This window comes from Tubulanus polymorphus, chromosome 5, assembly GCF_964204645.1.
Source record: "Tubulanus polymorphus chromosome 5, tnTubPoly1.2, whole genome shotgun sequence".
NCBI lineage: Eukaryota > Metazoa > Nemertea > Palaeonemertea > Tubulaniformes > Tubulanidae > Tubulanus > Tubulanus polymorphus.
In genome coordinates this window covers 17,745,582-17,765,412 of record NC_134029.1, presented here as the reverse complement: position 1 = coordinate 17,765,412, position 19,831 = coordinate 17,745,582, and the positions used below count along the sequence as shown (strand labels likewise).

The window sequence follows — 19,831 nt, the reverse complement described above, 5'->3', positions numbered from 1 at the left end:
CTTTCTTGTTTTATTTGTGTGGGATTCTCTATACCGGTATATCGTTACAACACCAAATAGTGTTTCACCAATGGTTAGATCAGAGGAATGCTAATGACCGATAATCAACCATGTTTAGCCACAGGCACTTGAATATGGGCTTTGTCCTTGTTGGTGCGGTAAAAATGATAAAATTTACCGTAATCTGTGATAAAAATACCAAAGGGGTTGCCATCTTAATCATCCATGATGCAACTGTTTTACCCATGATCCAATGTGCACCCCTCGTCTAACTATACTATACAGAAAGGCTGGAAACGCTCCTATCTCCGTAATGCTTAAATCTACCCGCAAATATCGGGACAGCTGACGTCACAGCAATCCGGAAGAGGCATCGCGAATTTTCAAAAATCAATTTTGTTGCCAGTTAAAATCTTTAACGGAGCTAAAACAGTGTCAATGTTTCCAAAAGATCATCTACAATTGAAATTATGGGCGCTACTTATATTTCAGAATTAAAATTGACACTTTGGAACGTACTTCGGCAATTGTCGGCAGTGTTCGGCTGTCCCGATAATTGCGGTTAGATTTAAGCATTACGGAGATAGGAGCGTTTCCAGCCTTTCTGTAACGTATAGTTAACCCTTTCAATACCACATAGTGTCTCCGCTGCTGTACCGGAGGGAATTTAGGGGTTTATAGGGGTATATTTGAAACTTCATAGAATAGTTACCAAGGTATCTGACACAGAAAATTTATATAGCATGTTGTTGATACTTTTGGGCCAACAATGTAGACATAAATAACTTGCATATAAGTCAACTTGAGGTCAAGGTCACATACTCCAAAATGGCCGCCATGAAAAAAATTCACGATAAAGTTTCAGATAAACTGCTTTGTCTCCCAGCAAAATGCACTGATTTATTCAATTCCAACTGAAATTGTATGCCATATATCCTTACTTTATGTAGTAAAAATTTCAAAGCAATAGAACTAAAAAATTTTTTTTCCACTCATTTACCATGATATGTCGGAAGGCCAGATGTAAGGGGTTTCATTGGGGTATAATTTCAGGCCTCAGGAAATTGTCACCTATGTATTTGACACTGGCACATTGTATACCATGGTGTTGATAACCATTGGGCTTACAAATAAGACAAATTATTTGGTTATATGTGACCTTGAGGATGGACAGTTTCTGGTTCTTCATTTTTGTTATTGGTGTCCGTTGCCATGACAACCATATCAAAAGGGTCTAAAAAAGTTGGTGAATTATTAAATATTTCTTCATTATCAAAGCCCATATTCAAGTGCCTGTGGTTTAGCATCGCTATTATTTGCTGACCTACCAACCGGGCTGGAGGGCAGAAAAATATATATTTCTAAAACCGACCAGACAGGATAAGTTCATAGTTTCTAACGCTTTAGTGCTTAAGAAACTTTTTTATTATTAAGATTACTCTTTACCTGTAAGTAAGCTCTACTTTGATTTCAGGTAAATTCTCATTCAAACCTTCGAGTCCCATCTGATACTGATGTTCTAACGCTTTATACAGTTGTCTGTCCCAGTGAGCTTTCCAAGACTTCATGTTAGCAGCAGAAAAACCCTAATAAAATTTGAGATAATAACCACAAAAAATTAAATTATGGTACAGCAGAAGTTTGAAAAAATATTTCAGAGAAATAATATAGAGATTACATCTCCATACAGTTTTGTTGATATAAAAGGCTGGTTTCATAGGCTGGTGGGTAACACTCAAAGAAATTAACAACTTAATCATCAATTGGTTGTTGTTTTTTCATGTTACTATTCAAACAGTGGAAAGACCACCAGAACGGGTGGTAATTGCAATTTTTTTATGAGATTTGTTAATGCCCACAAGAAATTTCGACATGTAGAGTACATTAAAGTAGACAAGAATAGGTCGACATTTTAGCGGCATGCAACTCACTGCGATGCGATTCACTGCGCAACTCATCGACCTACGCACCCTTGTGAGTGTCAGCAACAGGCTGCAACTGCCAGTCATGCAAGTCGCAACGCATCTATTCTACTTTCTACAATGCGACATGACCGTCTCTTCCATTCCCAACCGATCTATGGGCCCTAATGACTGGGAGACCCGATTTTTCGAATAACGTTTTTTCTGCTTCATAAAACTTCTTACGACCAGTCTTTAAGACCTGTATTCTAGCTTTAGGTCTTGACTTCTTCTAAATAGCCTATCAATATTGGAATGGAACTGCCCGATGGGGATAGAAATTGCAGAAGAAAGCAACAAGCAAGATGTCGTATTCCTTCTGAGTGTTCCCGGCTTTATGTACTATACTAAAAAATGTAAAGATCCAACATACATTATGTAATCATCAAAAAAGGACGGATGCACAGATGGATAAACAGACAAGGCGATCACTATAGTGGGGGCCCTAATTAAGTACCTGAGTAACAAGGTTGGCCATCAAATGTCGAATTTCCATCAATCCATCTTTCCACTTTTGCTGATTTCGCAACAAGTCAATTCCCATCAGACTGGTTACCTTGATAGAATATAAAAATAGATTAGCATACAGCACTGAAATTCAGCATTGTGAGAGCGTATTATAATTTTACCTTTTCAGATATAATGAAGTGACATTTTCTGAGACGTCTGTTTTCAGATGTCAACCGATCAGCAGCAGATTGAAGTTTACCAATGTAAGTTTCTAATTCCTCTGGTTCATCCCAGGTCACTTGTACATCATCACCCTTCGATTTCGTACCTAGAACACAAAGCGGAATCACATTATCTAAAACCTAACTTGTGGACAGACGGACAGACGGATGAAAAAGTGTATGCAATAGCCCGCTGAGGTACTCAAAGAGCTTAGGAGGTTTTTATTACCTGTTTTTGGATTTTTCACAAGTCTTTCAAAAGCCAGAGCAGAGTCTAACATCATAGCCTGTTGACTGGGTATCATTTGTTGATCGATCGTGTTGTAAAAATGAGCGACCTACATAATGTAATTACAGTCATAAATACCTACCCCAAGTTAGACTAAAGAAATACATTAATAACGCAAGAACAAAAAATATTTCACTTTTCAAATCTGCTGAAATTGAGTGAGCTTAATATATTCATTGTGGTATTCAATAAATTAACTATAACAAATTATCACCATGACCCATGTATTTCATGTTTTCAAGATAAACAAAAGAAGAAATAGCTATCTGGATATTTTGAATGTACATGTGCCAGTTTTTATATGACTTTCACCTGTTTCAGAATGACGCCATGACGATAGAATTTCTGAGCTACAGAAGCAGTATGCTGAATTTTAGCCGGTATAGAGTAACTCATAGACCGAAGCTGTCGTACTTCGCGTAATAACGTCACCAGTCGATCTCCATAGTTAACGCGCAGTTTACCATCGGCATGATTCAAATCCATCAAACGTCCTTTCGTTTCCAGGCTTCAGAAGATAAATACTAAACACATTACAACATAATCAAATGCACAAACCACACAATTCACAGTACAGGCACACGTAAATATTTAATGAATTATAAAGAATTACCCACCCAAGAGGGTTATGAGGATCGTCAATTTGTTGAATGATATCACGTGACCAGTCATCGAATTGATCTCGCCTCCATGTCTGAAGTTCATCTTTCAAATCTTTAACGTCATGTTGAAAGTTACGGAAACCGGATAGATCTCCGAGCATTGATTCAGCGGTCTTCGACGTCTCATTCACCTAGTCAATTATAATGTATGCTTAAGATATACACCAAAGTTGGGGGTTAATGTTAAATTGGAATCAATTGTGGTTTATCAAATCTATCCCTTGACATGGAAAGGACAACTTTCTTTCAACAGAATCCCAATTAAAATCAACTATAAAGCTGTCTTCTAAATACTAAGACCTTAAGTTATACTCTTACTGTATCTCACCTTTGCTTCTAGTTGCCGAACCCAAACAATGTTATTGACAACTTCGGGAAGATTTTTACCCTTTGGTGGTTTTTTGCTACCAGCAGTGTGACCGGTTCGTTGTAAGAAGTCATCTCGTATAGACCGGATATATACAGTCAACTGACCTAATAATGTCTCCCTACATAACAGAAGAAAAACACATCTGAGCGCTCAGCGCAATGAACATCACTTGAAATATCAACTTCACAACCACTTTCTCTGTGTCGCCCTAAATTTTTTCACACATCACATGCTACTCAACATGTACATGGGAATATTTTAGTTCAGTATTATTTGTATGCTCTAGAGATAATCTTTACCTGTCGTGATAACTAATAGTGATAAACTATGGAAAGGCGGATTAACCTGCTTAATGCAGATCAATTTGCTCCCAATACTGATCCATCTTTTATTTTTTGTCATATCTTCATATATTGTCCGCCCCAGATATTCAATGACATTCCTCGAATAACCATCCGAATTTCATTGATTTAATTCCTAGTTATGATATTCAACTTATAAGCTCATTCCCTGCCCAGTGTTCTCGCTGGTTCGCAATTAGAGCCTGGCGGCACGAGCGCCTAAGGCGCGAGCCCATATCAGGAATGGGGGCACTCCCCCGCAGTGGCCGATCCAGACCGTATTAGCCGTATTGCCCAACACGGTCTATAATTTTTAAGTGCCCTTCGAAATTTCACCGGCAATATTTTTGACGGCATCATTTCAGCAACCGCTAATTCCGTGTCCGGAATCCAGGCATAATTATAAAATTAATCGGTAAATACTGCTGCCGAGAAAGTGAGGAGAGATAATGATATTTGATATTAGGCCTTTAATCATGATAAATTAAAAAGGGTTTTTCCTTTTTCAGGGGGCACTCATGCTTTAGATGAGGGCACCTTGTCCTTGCCTTTTCAGGGAGGGCTTAAGGGGCACTCGTACTTTAGAAGAGGGCACTATACGCGGAAAATGTTGAAGAAAAGGGCACTTTGCCTTTTCAAGGGGCACGCTCAGGCTTTAATTCGCGGTGAATGCTGAAGAAAAAGGCACTTTTTTGCCTAATTTTTAAAATTTTAGGGGCATTTTTGGTTTGGAATACGGCACGCGACATACGGATAAATGTGAAGACGAGGCAATTTTTGCCGATTGTTAACAATGAAGGGGCACTTAGCCGTATTCTGTATAATTGTTAAGGGGCACTTTTAAAGATTATATGGGCACTAGGGAAAATATAAAAAAAATGCCAGTGGGTGTCTTCTGTGAAATTCATTGTTGATCTTGAAGTTGGCGACAACCATTCTTTCATGGGTTCGCCAGCTTCATTTTTTATCCGCATCTGTTGAAATCTTGTCTCGGATTCGTTTACTCTGGATTGCTCTGCTAGCCTCTAGAAGCCCTCTAAAAGCCTTTAAATGGTACCATATTTTCAAAGTTTTCGGCTCTCGCATTGACATACTGGGTGTGCCCTAAGATCAGAAAGGTGCCCTTAAATTTCCTTCCAATACTGTCCACCCATCCCCCTGGATCCGCCCCTGCCCCGGAAAAACTTTATATTCATAGGTGCTTAGATACTTTTTCCCAGCATTTGGGGCCATAATTGACTAGTTTAAATTCGATAATTTTCATGTAGCAGCGATCGTCGGTAGTTACTTCGAGGCACTTTTCTGCCGTATATTGGTAGGCTTACGTGCATTAAACAGTTCCATGTTCTCATATCCATTAATATAATTTAATTTTATCATTAACAGCTTAGAGAAAGTGGTGTGGTGTGGCGCAGTGGTGTGACCTTTATTGGCATTATTTTCTTTTATTTTTAACGCACGGGGAAATCTCTGGATATTTATAGGCCCTACCACGGCAGTTCAGTAGCGCTCCGCTCCGCAAAACTATACAAGTATTGACGTATAGGGGCTTTACTAAGTAACTATGAGAATGTGTTTATACAATCATTGATGCACCAGCAATAAAATTGAGCGTGTGAACCTGACAGTCTAAGAAAGCCGGATAAGTAAATAAACTCCGGATCATTTTTTTAAGCATGCAGAATTTTTTTAAGCATGGCGTATCTTTTATTTGCGTGGCGGTAAAGTAAAAGTGCCGTAGCATGGCGGGCGGCCATGCGAAAACCCCTCAGCGAGAACATTGCCTGCCACACCTATTTTCAGGAAATACCGCGCTTTGCCAGGACTTCTATGTTTTTCAGAAATTCATAAAATCAAATCTAGAAGAGATATTTCCACCAAGTTGGTTTTATTTTGTTAATCTAGACTTTTTTTTTCAGGTCAAATTGGTAGTATTTATTTTTGGAGTGATAGTTTGTAGCAATCACCAGTGTAGAAGGGTATTTTGCAGGTTTTACAGAAATATGCCGTATCTTTGTGATTTCCACGTTTCTTGCAAAGCCTCCACATGCTGTGTTTCCTAAATTTAGTGACTGGATGATTGCCTGCTTAATAGGCATGAAACTAACAGAAGTGCAATAACTTTGCTATCACACTCATCAGTCAACTGTTCCAGTACGTGTTTTGTAGGCAGAGTTCACATAACGTAAACAATCATTTATCTCCAGAATGTTGATTTGTAATACCTTTCAGACATGAGCTCTTTACTAATGCTTGGTCTCTGAATCAGTTCCTTGTATCTTTGAAATTCTCTCAACAACTAAAAATACAAAATATGGTCACCGCCGACATATGGATTTACCATGTGAGAAAACAAGGAATTTCTCATTGGGATGGCCCCAGTGATGGTTTACCATTGATTACATATATGATTATATATGAAAGGGAGAAACCAGAAGACCATCAAGGGGTAGAGCTCCTAAAGGTGATTAATTTAATGTAAGGTATGAATCAAATTGTATTACTTGGTGTGAATTAGCATCCAGTCCTCGGAATTGTGTCCTCAGTTTCACAGCTATTCTTTGTTCAGCTAATGACATGCCTTTCTCATACTGTCCGACTGCGGCCCTCCATAGCGGTTGAGTATAAGGATTATACTGCAATGGATTCAGGCCGTTAAACGGCATAAATGCCTCCGATATGCGCAATTCCTGGCCTTCTTGATGAGACAATAACTTCAACAGCTGTTCGTGCACTGTTCTCAGAGTAAGAATCTGAAAAGTTTCATTCAATCTCATTGAAAATATCAACAAAATCTCTGTGATGACAAAGACTATGCATACATCTCAGCCATCACCTTAGGCAGAATATCAGGGATGGGGTTATTTGAGGATGATAAGTTCAACCATCGAGTTAAAGCTGCTGCTTATATTTCTCATAATATATGATAGTTGCATGCAAATGATTCATTTCTGATTTCTGATATGGCTGCCTGCTGGCCATCTTGGATAACATCAGGGGCCAGTTGCATAATCGTGACTTAAGTCCTAAAGTGGTGTTAAATCTTAAGACTGGTCTCAAGTTGTAAGATTGGCTATAGAACTAAGATGGTCTAAGACTGGTCCCAAATCTAAGTCATGACTGTGTAACTGGGCCAACATGATTTGATGAGGCAGACAAATCAATTGTTTAACTTAAATCAAATTTCAGAAGTCACTGAATGGAATTACTTCTTAGCCATAGCCGAGAATATTCATTTCGCGAATGTAATGACTTCAAAACATAATTCTATCAGCTAATCACAGCAGATTATATGAAGTTTAAGGGAAAAACATAAGGTAAATAAGATAGATATTGCTCAAATGTACATTTTCAGAAACCAATAGGCCATCTTGGATTCCATTTTCACAAATATTGAAATTGTTTGACACACAAGCTACTCACCAAACAACCATGATTAAGACAAAAATAGCCCCCAATTTTAAGCTAATTTGTGAAGAAATGCGAGTTGCTTTCTTACCTCTTCTAAACGTGTACCAAGCTGGATAACAGTCTCTGGAACAAATTTATCCCCTTTCCAGGCATGTGGTCCATATCTCTTCCAAAACTGCGTGGTCAAGGTCTCACAAGACGTCATCCATCGGTCGCAGATTGTGTGTGATGCACGCAAAGCATCTCGTACTTTACTAAACTGGCCTTTCCACAAATCTTCAGCAGACAACTTACGTTGAATGTAACGGCAAAATGATCCGCCTAAAATGCAAAATAGACATAAATCTTTGGAGGACAATAAATTCAGCGTTAAGTTTAAGTAGAGTAAAACAAAACCTAGGGCTAAGACATATAAATTTGGAGATTAAATCTTGAGCTGCATAGCCAGCATAAAAATCTTCAAGAAAGGACTTATAAAACAGATATTAAGTTCCCTATTCAAATCATAATCCTTTGCAAGTAAAATGTAACAGATTTTGACACAATGCAAATGAGAATGAGATTAATGAATCACACAACTAATCATTACAATAACATTTTGTGATTTATTGCCATGAGGCCAAACCCAAAATAATCGTCTGCTTGCTGTAACCTGACCAACCCAATTTGAAAATTAACAAGTGAAAACTTGATTCTGGGATTAACTGTAATATCTTATTTCCATATCTTATTTTGACCATTGAAATGGCCAACTGAATGACCCGCTGCCAATATATGCTTCACACAAAAGTGCCAGTCTGGCAGTCAGACTACTGCCGTGTGATAACTTATTATTACACACTTCCGCTAATGGCAGCGGAGTGTGAATAATGCATTAGGGTCAAAGAAGCTGATAAACAGCAGTGTCCATAAGGGTCAGGAAGGCTGCTAAACAGCAGTGATCATAAGCATCAGGAAGACCGCAAACCAGCAGTAATCATTAAGGTCACAAAGACTGCTAAACAGCAGTGATCATTAGGGTCAGGAAGACTGCTAAACAGCAGTGACCATAAGGCTCAGGAAGACTGCTAGACAGCAGTGATCATTAGGGTCAAGAAGACTGCTAAACAGCAGAGATCATAAGGCTCAGGAAGACTGCTAGACAGCAGTGATCATTGCAGCTTTTTGCCATATACCACGGGTATTTTGCTACTGAATTTATAAACTGAAATCTATAAAACTTGATCAGCAGTGTACGTACCCAGCACATCCATGAGATGTTGCATCCGTTTTTCAGGATATGGCGGTTCTTGTTCGGTTTGTTTCCAGATATCGTCTAATACATCCTGGCATTGTTCAACCAATTCACTGACTTCCAACAAAGACAACGCATCGAGGCTACCGAAATCTTTCGCAATTGGTTGATAAAGATCTTGGAAATGTTGAGCACGTTCTTTGATGTCTAATTTGTTGCCGGATATAGCAACTTCAGCCCAATATTGAAACTCATCATTCGGAGTCAAGATACCTATAAAGAAAGATATTGCTATTACAATCGTAAACTGCAAGACAATTATCCTCATTGCCATCCGGGAACACTTAGAAGCCTGACAATTAGAAGCCTGATAGTTGACTCATTGCCCTAGGGAGAGATTACTGATGCACAGTAGGAGATATAGGCTAGGGATAATAATAATAATACCAACAACTACTGGTATGAGCAGGTTTAACCAGTATCACGCTATATCTCGCTTGGTTACTGTGCTTGTGAAACGAAGAACGTGAAAACTGTGTTTGTGGAACAAACTTTAATCTGTCAGTTATTATGTCGGTGCGCGGCCTCGACAATTTAAGGGGAGGGGTGGTGTGATGGGCCGAGTTTATCATAGTCCGGTTCCATCGTTTAGTGTTCGAGTCCGTGTACCTCAATATAGTGTAACTGTGGAGACCGGAAGAAGCTCTCTCTCCGGTGTGAATAAAACCGAGGCAAGTGATTACTAACTTTTGTTAGTGTACAATCTATCGTGATCTGTTTCTTTAAAGGATTTATTTGTGCTCTATTGTCACACACACAATAGTGGCAATACTATTACAGTTGCAACTTCAGAACTCAATCTAGGGCAAATATTTCTGAGTTATGGTACCTCCAACATTATTATCTCCTCCTTCAGGAGTTTTGCCACACTGCGAAGAATCTTGTTTACGAATAACACTTCCAAGTCCAGCTTCCAATTCGCTCAGTAAACTTTGCAGTTTTGGGTCAAAGTTCTTACTCCATTTTTCATCCTGAAATACCGAAAAAGTAGACACATTTAAAACGTCTTAAAAAAGTAAAATCTATCATTAACTGACAACGATTTATGAACTATTTAGATATTTCATCTAATTATTGCAGCTTTTTGGATATCAGGGGTTCGAACTACAAATAGTGCATGTTTCACTAATACACCGCGACGCAAGTTTCATCGCAAATCATAACTCATTCGTTTTGCTGACCAACCAAATATATTATTTTGCGATGAAAAATACTACAACTTTCAAACTACTCTCAGACTACAGCATCTATATTTTCAAAAATCTCTGGGGCTAGTTGCTCAAAAGTTGGTTAATGCTAACCAGTGGATAGTTGAAATGGTGGATAGTCCATTGTTGCTATGGTATTTATCCACCCCATATCTTTAACCAACCTTTGAGCAACTGGTCCCTGGTATTGAAATTGCAATTCTTGGAATGGTGGAAACGAGCTTGGAGCATTCGAGCACTGCATTCAACACTTACCTCGAGAAGGACAGGAGCGAAGACCTTCTGAACGGCGTGATACAGAGAACTAATTGGAGAATCCAACATCGTAGATACAAATACATTACGATGTATATTATCAGGTGTAATCACTTCAGGCCGAACTTTGAAGAATACAATCGTCTTCGAGCCCTCTTCTTCAATCTAAAAAATTGTTCAAAATTAGAAATGAATTCGCTTTAAAACAAATTAGAAACAAATCGGGAAACATTGAAACACAAATTCATTTATTAGCCTAATTCATTAATATCTAATGCCCATATGTATCTTTCAAGCTTAGCTTAGAATATCAGAAATGCAAGCATAATGCAATATACCATCTTCTCTTATAGCAGGGACTCGAAACTATTTCCTCTACTGATATGATATGAATAGTTATTTTTCTGGGAAAAATTTTGATATTAGATAATTTGGTAAAAAATCGCACATTACATTGCCTATTCAGCGGTGATCTATGATTGTCCCCACTGAAGAGTAGACTAAACTCCTAAACTCAGGGAGCACTGATTTACATTGTCCAAATTGGTTCATTTGCAATAAATTTTGAACTAGATTTCTAGGCTACCGAATACACTATCACGCATACCACCTTATGAAATATATAGCGGTTACCGGGTAGATTGATTCTTCTACTCTGTTTTTGGTAGAGCTTTCATTTTGAAAAAAGTTTCTTAGATTTCGATTGGTATGTGGAAGAAATTAAGTGCGGGAGACTGAGTTACCCTTAGCCAAACAGGCGGCACCCTTGATTGCCATGCTATTTGGAAGGGTTTCTCCATTGATTATTACCATGTCAAAGAAGGCATTCCCAGTGAGTATCGAATAGACAAAAATACCTAATATTCAAATTAGATCCACACATTTTGAGTCCCTGCCATTGGATTCAGCCGTGCATGGAATGGTAGGTTAATCTACAAATTTCGATTAAGATTATCCAGCCGTCCACATGGGTATTCTTTCACTAAAACGAATTGCCGGGTAAGGCCCCTGGCATTGCTAATGGATAAAAAATGTTAACACATTAAAAGCGATATAAGAGTAACGTGGTTATAAAAGCTTTTATTGCGGCAAATATGTCTATCTGAGATATGAATAAACGCAGAGTTAATTTTCATTAAAACGTAAAGCATGAAAATAATCAAAGGTCAGCTTCATGCTTAAACATTCTAAACTGTTTCGAAATCTCTCATTAAACTTGGACGCAGTCTTACAGAATGAAACTATCATAAAACTTGGGGTCCAGGGACACCATGCCCACTTGGGAAGTGGTTTGAAATGCTCAATAATCTAACAATTTCAATATTCAACGTCCCCTGGTGACCATATACAAAAACCAATGATCTTGAAACTCACCACAATCATAGAATACATCAGCAGCTACCATTTTGTAATTGATTGTGATAATAAAATATGCCTCGTTACCAATTTAATATGGAAATATAAAGTTATTCTACTATTCAACACCCCCTGGTGACCATATTCAAAACCCAATGACCTTGAAACTCACCAGAATCATAGAACATGTCATGAACTACAACTTTGCAATTGATCATGGTAACAAGATATGCCTAGGTACCAATATAATAAGGAAATACGAATTTATCATACTATTCAGCACCCCCTGGTGACCATATAGAATAACTAATGTCCTTAAAACTCACCAAAATCAAAGACGATGTCATGAGCTACAACTTTGCAATTGATTGTGGTAACAAATTATGCATTGGTACCAATACAATATAGAAATACTAAGATATTGTATTATTCAACGCCCCCTGGTGGCTATATACAAAAACCAATAACCTTGAAACTCATCACAATCATAGAACACGTTATAAGCTACACTTTTCTAATTCATTGTGGTAACAAAATATGCTTAGGTATCAATATAATTTTGAAAAACTTTTTCCCACCTACGAATGAGAACTGACGACACCAAGATGGCCACCAATTGTGTGATAATTGGCCGATCAAAAATACCTGTCTCAGGTATATACCCATCAGCATCAAGATACCCATCAGCAATTGAAATGAGAAATGACGCACCAGTAGGAAGCTACAGGACTCAGAATTAGGGCCAAAATTGACATTTTTGGGCCCTAATAAGGTCATTGGACGACCATCTTGAGTCCGATGACCCAAGTTTTCTTATGCTGATGGACCCTGGGGAGATTCAAATAAATATGAAAGATCAAGGTAATTGATCAAAGCGTCTTCAAAATTTCCCTCCAAAAGTTCAAAAACGCGCAAAAAGTGCTGATTTTGGAGAACAACAATGGCTGCCAGTTGGCCATCTTGATTCCGACAGGGCCAGTTTTTGGGCCGAAGATGTGTCTAGGGTGTGTGACATGTGTAACCCAAATATCAAGACATTACATTGAAGCGTCTTCAAAACTTCCCAAAATAACTGGATTCCGTCTACGGATGGATGGACGGACAAACAAAAGTAAACGCAATAGCCCGCTGGGATTTAAGTCCCAAGTGGGCCTAAAACGAAAAATACTATTTATATGACAAACGGAAATTTTTTTTGCCCAAATGAGAAAATTTAATTAGGCTTTATTTCTTTCTGTGGACATAACCAAACATAGTATCTTAAAAATCTGATTGTATGTTTGTATTTATCGACCAGTTTTGACTTCTAACCTCTGGGGCCGTTTGCATAGTCATGGCTTAGACTTAAGACCAGTCTAAGACCAACTTAGTTCTATAGCCAATCTAACAACTTTAGACCAGTTTCAAGATTTAAGACCACTTTTGGACTTAAGTCACGACTGTGCAACTGGCTCCAGGAGTCAACTAAACCATATACCGGTACATGTACCAGGTACATTAGATAAAGGTTCGATACTCAATTCAACCCCTTCAAGGTTTCGAAGATTTCTGGTTTCCATTTTCCCAAGGTTTCAATTAATTGCACAAAATTCACGTTTTTCACTTGGAAAATTCTGCCTTACGCAGAGCTGCCACGGCTGTTTTGAATGAAGGCTGAAGCGATGTCAGGCAAACAAAATGACAACAAGGACAAACTTATTAGGCCAAAACTCTGAATGGCCGTATCAGACGTAAACACATACCCAAAACCTATACGGGGTGAATTTAAATCTAGTCTGAAGTTAACCCTGATGAAGTTCGCTTTTTAAAAGGTTCCACTCTGCCCGACCGCAATGAGAAATTTGAGCAAAGGATATATTTTGTATGCAACAAGGTGGGCAACGATTGTGGCATTCAAAATTTCAAAACCCAAAGCTGACGTTCTGTCACATATCTGAAAGCCAAGATGTTTTTTAATCCAGAAAAAAGGTGCATCACTCATCACACAGAAGATAATTCAAGAAATATATACCTCTGAATGTCCCGGCTCACAGTTTGCCTTTTGAAAAGATAGCATTCAATTTGTCATACAAATTCAGGTACATTTTTATTCAATTCATTTCATTTTTTTACATTAACATGATTAGTAAGGCTTGAGAATATGGCTTAAATGTCTGAATAGTGTTATTGTCTTATGCCTAAATGGCAAATCCAAATCATTTTTTTTTACCAAACAGCACTTTAAACATCATGCAGTTCATTTGTATCTCACGAAGGACTTAAATGCCATTCAAGTTCAGTTGAACTTTGCGGGCAAGTGGTCAGAGCGTTCAATGTTTGAGATGCCAGACACAGGTTCGAACCCTGTCGTGTCAACGGGCAAGAAATCTATTTTCATTGCCTCACTCCAACAAGCTACATATACCTGGTCTGGACTACTCAGGGCTAATAGTAGCTTAGATGTTACTTCTACCCAGGGTGAGACGACTGATACACAGCTAGAGATATTGTCAAAGCCGCAATCACACCTAATTTGGCAATTTTGCCAGATTAGGCGCAGACCAACTCCATTCACACCAAAATGGGTTCGTGCCCGTTTGAATTGTCTCCATGTGATCGCAGCAATACGCTCAAGAGTAATTATACCAACATATGAGTATCACTGATCACACTCATTATGAATATTTGGCACTGAAAATACTCTTAAAACTATTCTTATTATTATCATAATTGAATCTTATAGCTTTTTTGTTTTTTTTCTAAATTTTCGCTTAAAAATTTCGCTCGAAATTAGTTTAGGCCTATAGGCTATTTGGATTTAGCCTATCAATCAAACCTCGAACGATTCATAAGGCCGCCTACCACAACGATATCAACCAGTCCGTTCATTTCTTTGGAAAAACTTGTAGGCGGCAGTCAATTTGTATATAGGCCTATAAATCTAATGAGGCACTGGCACATACCAGATGGCACAACGATACTAACATAGCCCACAGTTAAACTAAAAATTTTCAATGGAATTTGAACCGAATTTCAGGCTTCCAAATCCTATCAAACAAGTCATCAAATAAGGTGGATTTTTCAACTCACTTGCCACAATAGCGATACCAATACCTCATTGGGTTAGACTTTAAGGCACAATGTTTCATTAATCAGGATCCTTACAAATCAGTCATTCCTGCATGAAAAAATTTCAAATTTTCGACGAAGTGTCTTCATCACTTTCATATCCAAAATTACAGTAGACTCCCCCTAAATCGGTACTGTTTATGTCTGTAAGCCGTTAATTTTGTGGTTTTGTAAACAAATTTTTATCCTTTACACTACCTCAACTTGGTTTCTAATTTGGTAACTGCCTAATGGGAAAAAACAAATCCCGACTGTACCAATTTAGGCGTAGTTAACTAGCCAAATATTTCTAATTGCCTTTTTCTCAAAATTGAAGGTGTTTTAAAGGAATTTCAAGCACCTTCAAAAGCACTTAGTGGGAGTTTCTATTGGAATCAACAAGTCGTAGGGACCCTGTTATGGTTTCCATAGATGAAACTGTACCTTGTTCGAGAATGTCACTTTGTTACTGTCACCCCGCTGATGAAGTGTAGTCGCCAGAACGGCAATGTTCCCATCATCGAGGAATGAGTTCAACGCGACATCATTGTGAAGACTGGATATTCGACTATCGGACACCGGTAACGTTAGATAGTTACCAGCCGTTGTCAGAATAAAATCTTTACGCGAATCTCCAGACGGCATTTCAGAAGTCCGTAAAAACACACGTCATTCGCTTCTTCCTGACACGACACCTGCAATAAATCATTGACGATCTAGATTAGAAACTTTATACGGTAAACATCAACATGTTAGATTTATCGAGGCACAGCTAAAAATATACCCAAATCAGTCGCTTGCCGGCTTAGATTGGATGGAAGATTGTTAACATGAACCGGAAAACGAACCGAAATGTCCAATTATGTATATCGACTTAAGTAAACTAAAAATTCTGTAAATTAGACTGTCTATCACACAACTGTATCTGCGCTTGGATATCCGCTTTCAAAATCAAACCTCCTGCTTCACTCCAGACAGGTGTTTTGGCATTTGTATGGTACACCAAAAAAGGAAATCAAACCAAATCTTCTATCAATTAATTAACAGGGTCGATCCCTATCTTAAGGTAAACAAGGTGCCCATGGGCACTGTTAGATCCAGCGCAGAAGTTAGTGAATTTGAAGGAGTTAATCATATCCACCATACTAGACCATACATTGGTTTAGTAAGGTGCTGTATCAGCTTATACTTGATATGAAAGGAAATGCATGTTATAAAAGTATTAGGTAATTAGATTTTAAATGACAAACAGTTGTTTATACAAGGAAGAGAAGGTAAATACAAATCACATTTAAAGTAGGCCTCATATATTTTGAAACGAAATACATACATCATAATCATTATAGATTATGAGCCTCCTAATGAATTATAAGGTTTCGTTAAATCAAAAGCATCTCAGATGCCATATTTATATTTTTGTTGCTGAAGCTGAAATCAAATCTAGCTGTATCGGGAGATGAGAAAATATTCTTAGTTCCACACAAACTCTGTCCGGATTTTCAGGTTTCAAAGCCAAGACCTAAGGCTAAAAAATCAAGACTGTATATATGTAAGTGTACAAACATGTATTCAATATTCACGTGTCTGTGCCGCTTTCTTACTGACGGTCTACCAATGCGCATAGCACTGTCCGTTTGATTGCGATACATTCACGGGCCTAACTATGCACTGTATATTAGAAACACAAAACTGCTCCCAGTGTAAAACTTTTACTTTTAGGCAAATTCAGCACCATATGTGAATTACCAACTGCGCACCCCTTGACGGAGAAACCCATCCTCATCGGAGCTGCACTGTCGATGTCATACAACTACACTTCGGATACCCCAGGACCGAATACTCTCATCTGGAAAATTTGCGTTTCGAAATGTGCTTTCTTCCTATCTAGTCAACACGCGGAATCATCAACTTAGAGGATTTCTACATCAACATCTACCCGAGAAAAAACCACATTAAACTACCGGAATATTTACACGTAGAAAACGACAAAAAAAATATATAAGTGGACAAAATGATCTTCAACCTTGTAATATAGCTATTTCCAGAATCTCAATGTATTAAATTAGGCAGCCAGAAAAATTCATCCCAATCAGTCACTTGCCAGTTCAGACTGAATGGAAGATTGTTTGGATGAACCGGAACCGAATTTCCAATTATGTACTTCGATTTAAAAAATATTCTGACCGCTGAACTCAACCGCCGATCACACAACTATATCTGTACTTCGATTTCCGATTTCAAAATCAAACCCCCTGTTTCGCTCCCGGCAGGTGTGGTGGGTCTGTAAGGGACACTCAATCGAAAAATCAAACGAAACTTACCAAACAAATGAATAAATAATGGGGACAATCCCTATTTTAAGATTAAAAAAATGATACCTTGTCTCTCCATTCATTGCTGAGCTTAATAGTTGACACAGCCGGCCACCTATCTACCCTGTACATTACTTTTTAAAACCATGATCAATGATATTTTACTATATCAGACCCGGCAGTTTTAGAAATGAGCTGATAAATATTATAACATTTTACAACTAAACAGGTTCTTTCTGTGTGGTCGGGTTAGTAACAAGTTCGACATTCTAATGAATTGTTTATCTATGCTCAAACTACAGTAGGCCTACACCAGTTCAACATGAACAATACGTGCGTGTAAGCGGATCTATTCACCCGACAGAGGCGACAGTAACATTCCCTCGTAGGATCATTCTATCGGCGTTACAACTTAAATCACGCCGTATGAGAAAGCGCGCGGAATGCAGCTACCCTACTACGTAACCCGTTTCATCATGAACCTTAGCATAGCAGCTCAAAAAAATGCAGTGGTCAATGAGATGGATCACGCTCAAAGGCAGGATCGTAGCGAGTCAGGCGCAGCTAACTGAGTGTTCAAATTCAACTATACAATATTGGCCAATCTGTATGGTGTTTTTAATGCGAATTAGAATTGTTTAAAACGATACAAACGTGCTTTTTGTCAAGATAATCCCGAGTGTAATCAATTTAAGTTCAAATATTTTCAAACAAATCTTTTTTTCATTAAGAGAATATCCTTTATCTAAAGTTTAATGGCGTTGATTTTGGTGAGCTTCACATGTTACTAAAACGAGGGCGCTATCATCACAGCTCCACAGTAAATACTGCAAACTACGACCGCGCATCGACATGCAATTTTCAGCACAGTAAATGAAAAATCCTCGTCAATTTTATTTCTTCTTTTGTAGTTTTCTCATTGAAGAATTTTATAGGCTATGTTGTATCAGTAATATATAAAAAGCCTACTTGTAAATTCGACTGCAAATGTTGCATAATTCTGCTCGTGTTGTTTGCCTTAGTAGATCAAGATGACGTCACACTACATCGCTAAAAATCCCCAAAAACGGCATAAAATTGCCAATTTACCCAATTTAGGCTTCATCAATAGCCTTCAAAAGCAGTTGCCACTTAGCTGCCATTATTACAGCCGACTTAATGCAGACCTTAGCCTGTGAATCATTTCACACTCGGAGGAGATAGCAGTCAAGACGAATTCAGCACTCTGTTTTATACTAAAAGATTCAGCTGCGCTGAATCTCAAAAAGAATCACTCTACTTTCTAATTGGTTGGCAATAGCCACGTTCACACTTTTGTATTAGAATGGTCTAACTGGCCTGTTCCAATTAAGAGCGGACCAATTAGGACCGACCTAAAATGCCAATCGCCGATTTGGTCTGTTCTAAAACGGTCGAACTAGTGGTAGCGTGAACAAGGCTAATGAGAACAAACTTTGCTTCATTCTCAATTTTCATTGGTCAATTTTGAACAATGATTGACAAAGCCTGTTAGGCCCCCTATAGCTCAATAACTAACTACGAGATAACTTGTATTAGCAACAGCACTGCCTTATCATGGTTTCTACAGGACCATCGATATGAAATTTGAGGGGTATTTGAGGGGCTATTGAGGGTCATTTTTCACGATGAAAACCTGTCTCTGGACCCTCTAGACCCTAACCCTATCGAAACCCTAATCCTAGACCCAATATAATGATTTTATTGTTATATTCTATTATCTTCATCGGCAAATTAGCTTTTACTAAAATAATGCCGCATCGGCAAAACACCCACTTCCTATTATGCGGTTTGTTAGTGAAAATGTCCGATCATGAAACTAACCCACAGCTACCATCCTCCCCGGTAGGGATTCAAGCCTGACAGCATCGAGATTGCCACGGTACGAAACCCACCCACACTAGACCGAGTGCGCAGCTACATGCGCAGCTTAGATGATGTCATTGTCAGCCAATCAGATATCCCGTTTTATTTTAGCCTGGGTTTTCCCATCTATAGTTGTTCCGTGATATTCACCCCAGCGATTATACAACAAGCAATCTGAATGGTGCCGCTAGTTTTCGTTGGTAAAGCTGCGCATGTATCTGCGCACCCGGTATACTGTGGCTGGGGTTCGTGCCATGACTGCGTGTAGCGATGCCATACGTTCGAATCCCTGCCGTGGGAGGATGACAGGCTAATGACTGACTACCAACAACAACCGGATCGCCACTTGATGAGCAATTGTGAAAATTTTTACTACTGTTGTGTGTGTAAATTTCAAACACAGTTTTTAACATAACCTGACACTGACACAGGTTGCCTGAAAATGTCTGATTCAATTTTCGGTTTCATTTCATCGTGTCAATTAGAGTCCGAATTGACAATCCTTAAATAATTAAATTAATTGAATTGCATTGAAATTAAAATGAAATAGGTCCACTAATAAAATATCCGATGCGTCGTTGTTATCTCATCACTCTTCCTCTCTGATACCTATCCTACTGTCTCCTCAGTAGTTCTATATGCTATCAACATCTTACCCGCGTATCAAAAGTTCGCCGTAGATGAAAATAAAGTGTATAGTTGCTGTCAAAATGATTTGAGCCGTTCAACG

At 38.4% G+C, this 19,831-nt stretch overlaps 1 protein-coding gene across 1 annotated transcript in view; it reads right to left on the bottom strand.

The window, feature by feature from the left end:
• The window catches only part of LOC141905108 (cytoplasmic dynein 2 heavy chain 1-like), a 108,630-nt gene extending 88,799 nt beyond the window's left edge, over positions 1–19,831 (bottom strand). The window contains exons 1-15 of the mRNA XM_074793871.1: positions 19,758–19,831; positions 15,350–15,600; positions 10,463–10,627; positions 9,829–9,970; positions 8,946–9,212; positions 7,794–8,026; positions 6,799–7,047; positions 6,520–6,593; positions 3,912–4,071; positions 3,539–3,714; positions 3,234–3,429; positions 2,862–2,970; positions 2,591–2,739; positions 2,419–2,517; positions 1,447–1,586 (exon numbers count right to left, since the gene is read on the bottom strand). Coding sequence (XP_074649972.1) covers positions 1,447–1,586; positions 2,419–2,517; positions 2,591–2,739; positions 2,862–2,970; positions 3,234–3,429; positions 3,539–3,714; positions 3,912–4,071; positions 6,520–6,593; positions 6,799–7,047; positions 7,794–8,026; positions 8,946–9,212; positions 9,829–9,970; positions 10,463–10,627; positions 15,350–15,550 — 2,360 coding nt within the window. The 5' untranslated portion in view covers positions 15,551–15,600; positions 19,758–19,831. The remainder of the gene's footprint in view (positions 1–1,446; positions 1,587–2,418; positions 2,518–2,590; positions 2,740–2,861; positions 2,971–3,233; positions 3,430–3,538; positions 3,715–3,911; positions 4,072–6,519; positions 6,594–6,798; positions 7,048–7,793; positions 8,027–8,945; positions 9,213–9,828; positions 9,971–10,462; positions 10,628–15,349; positions 15,601–19,757) is intronic.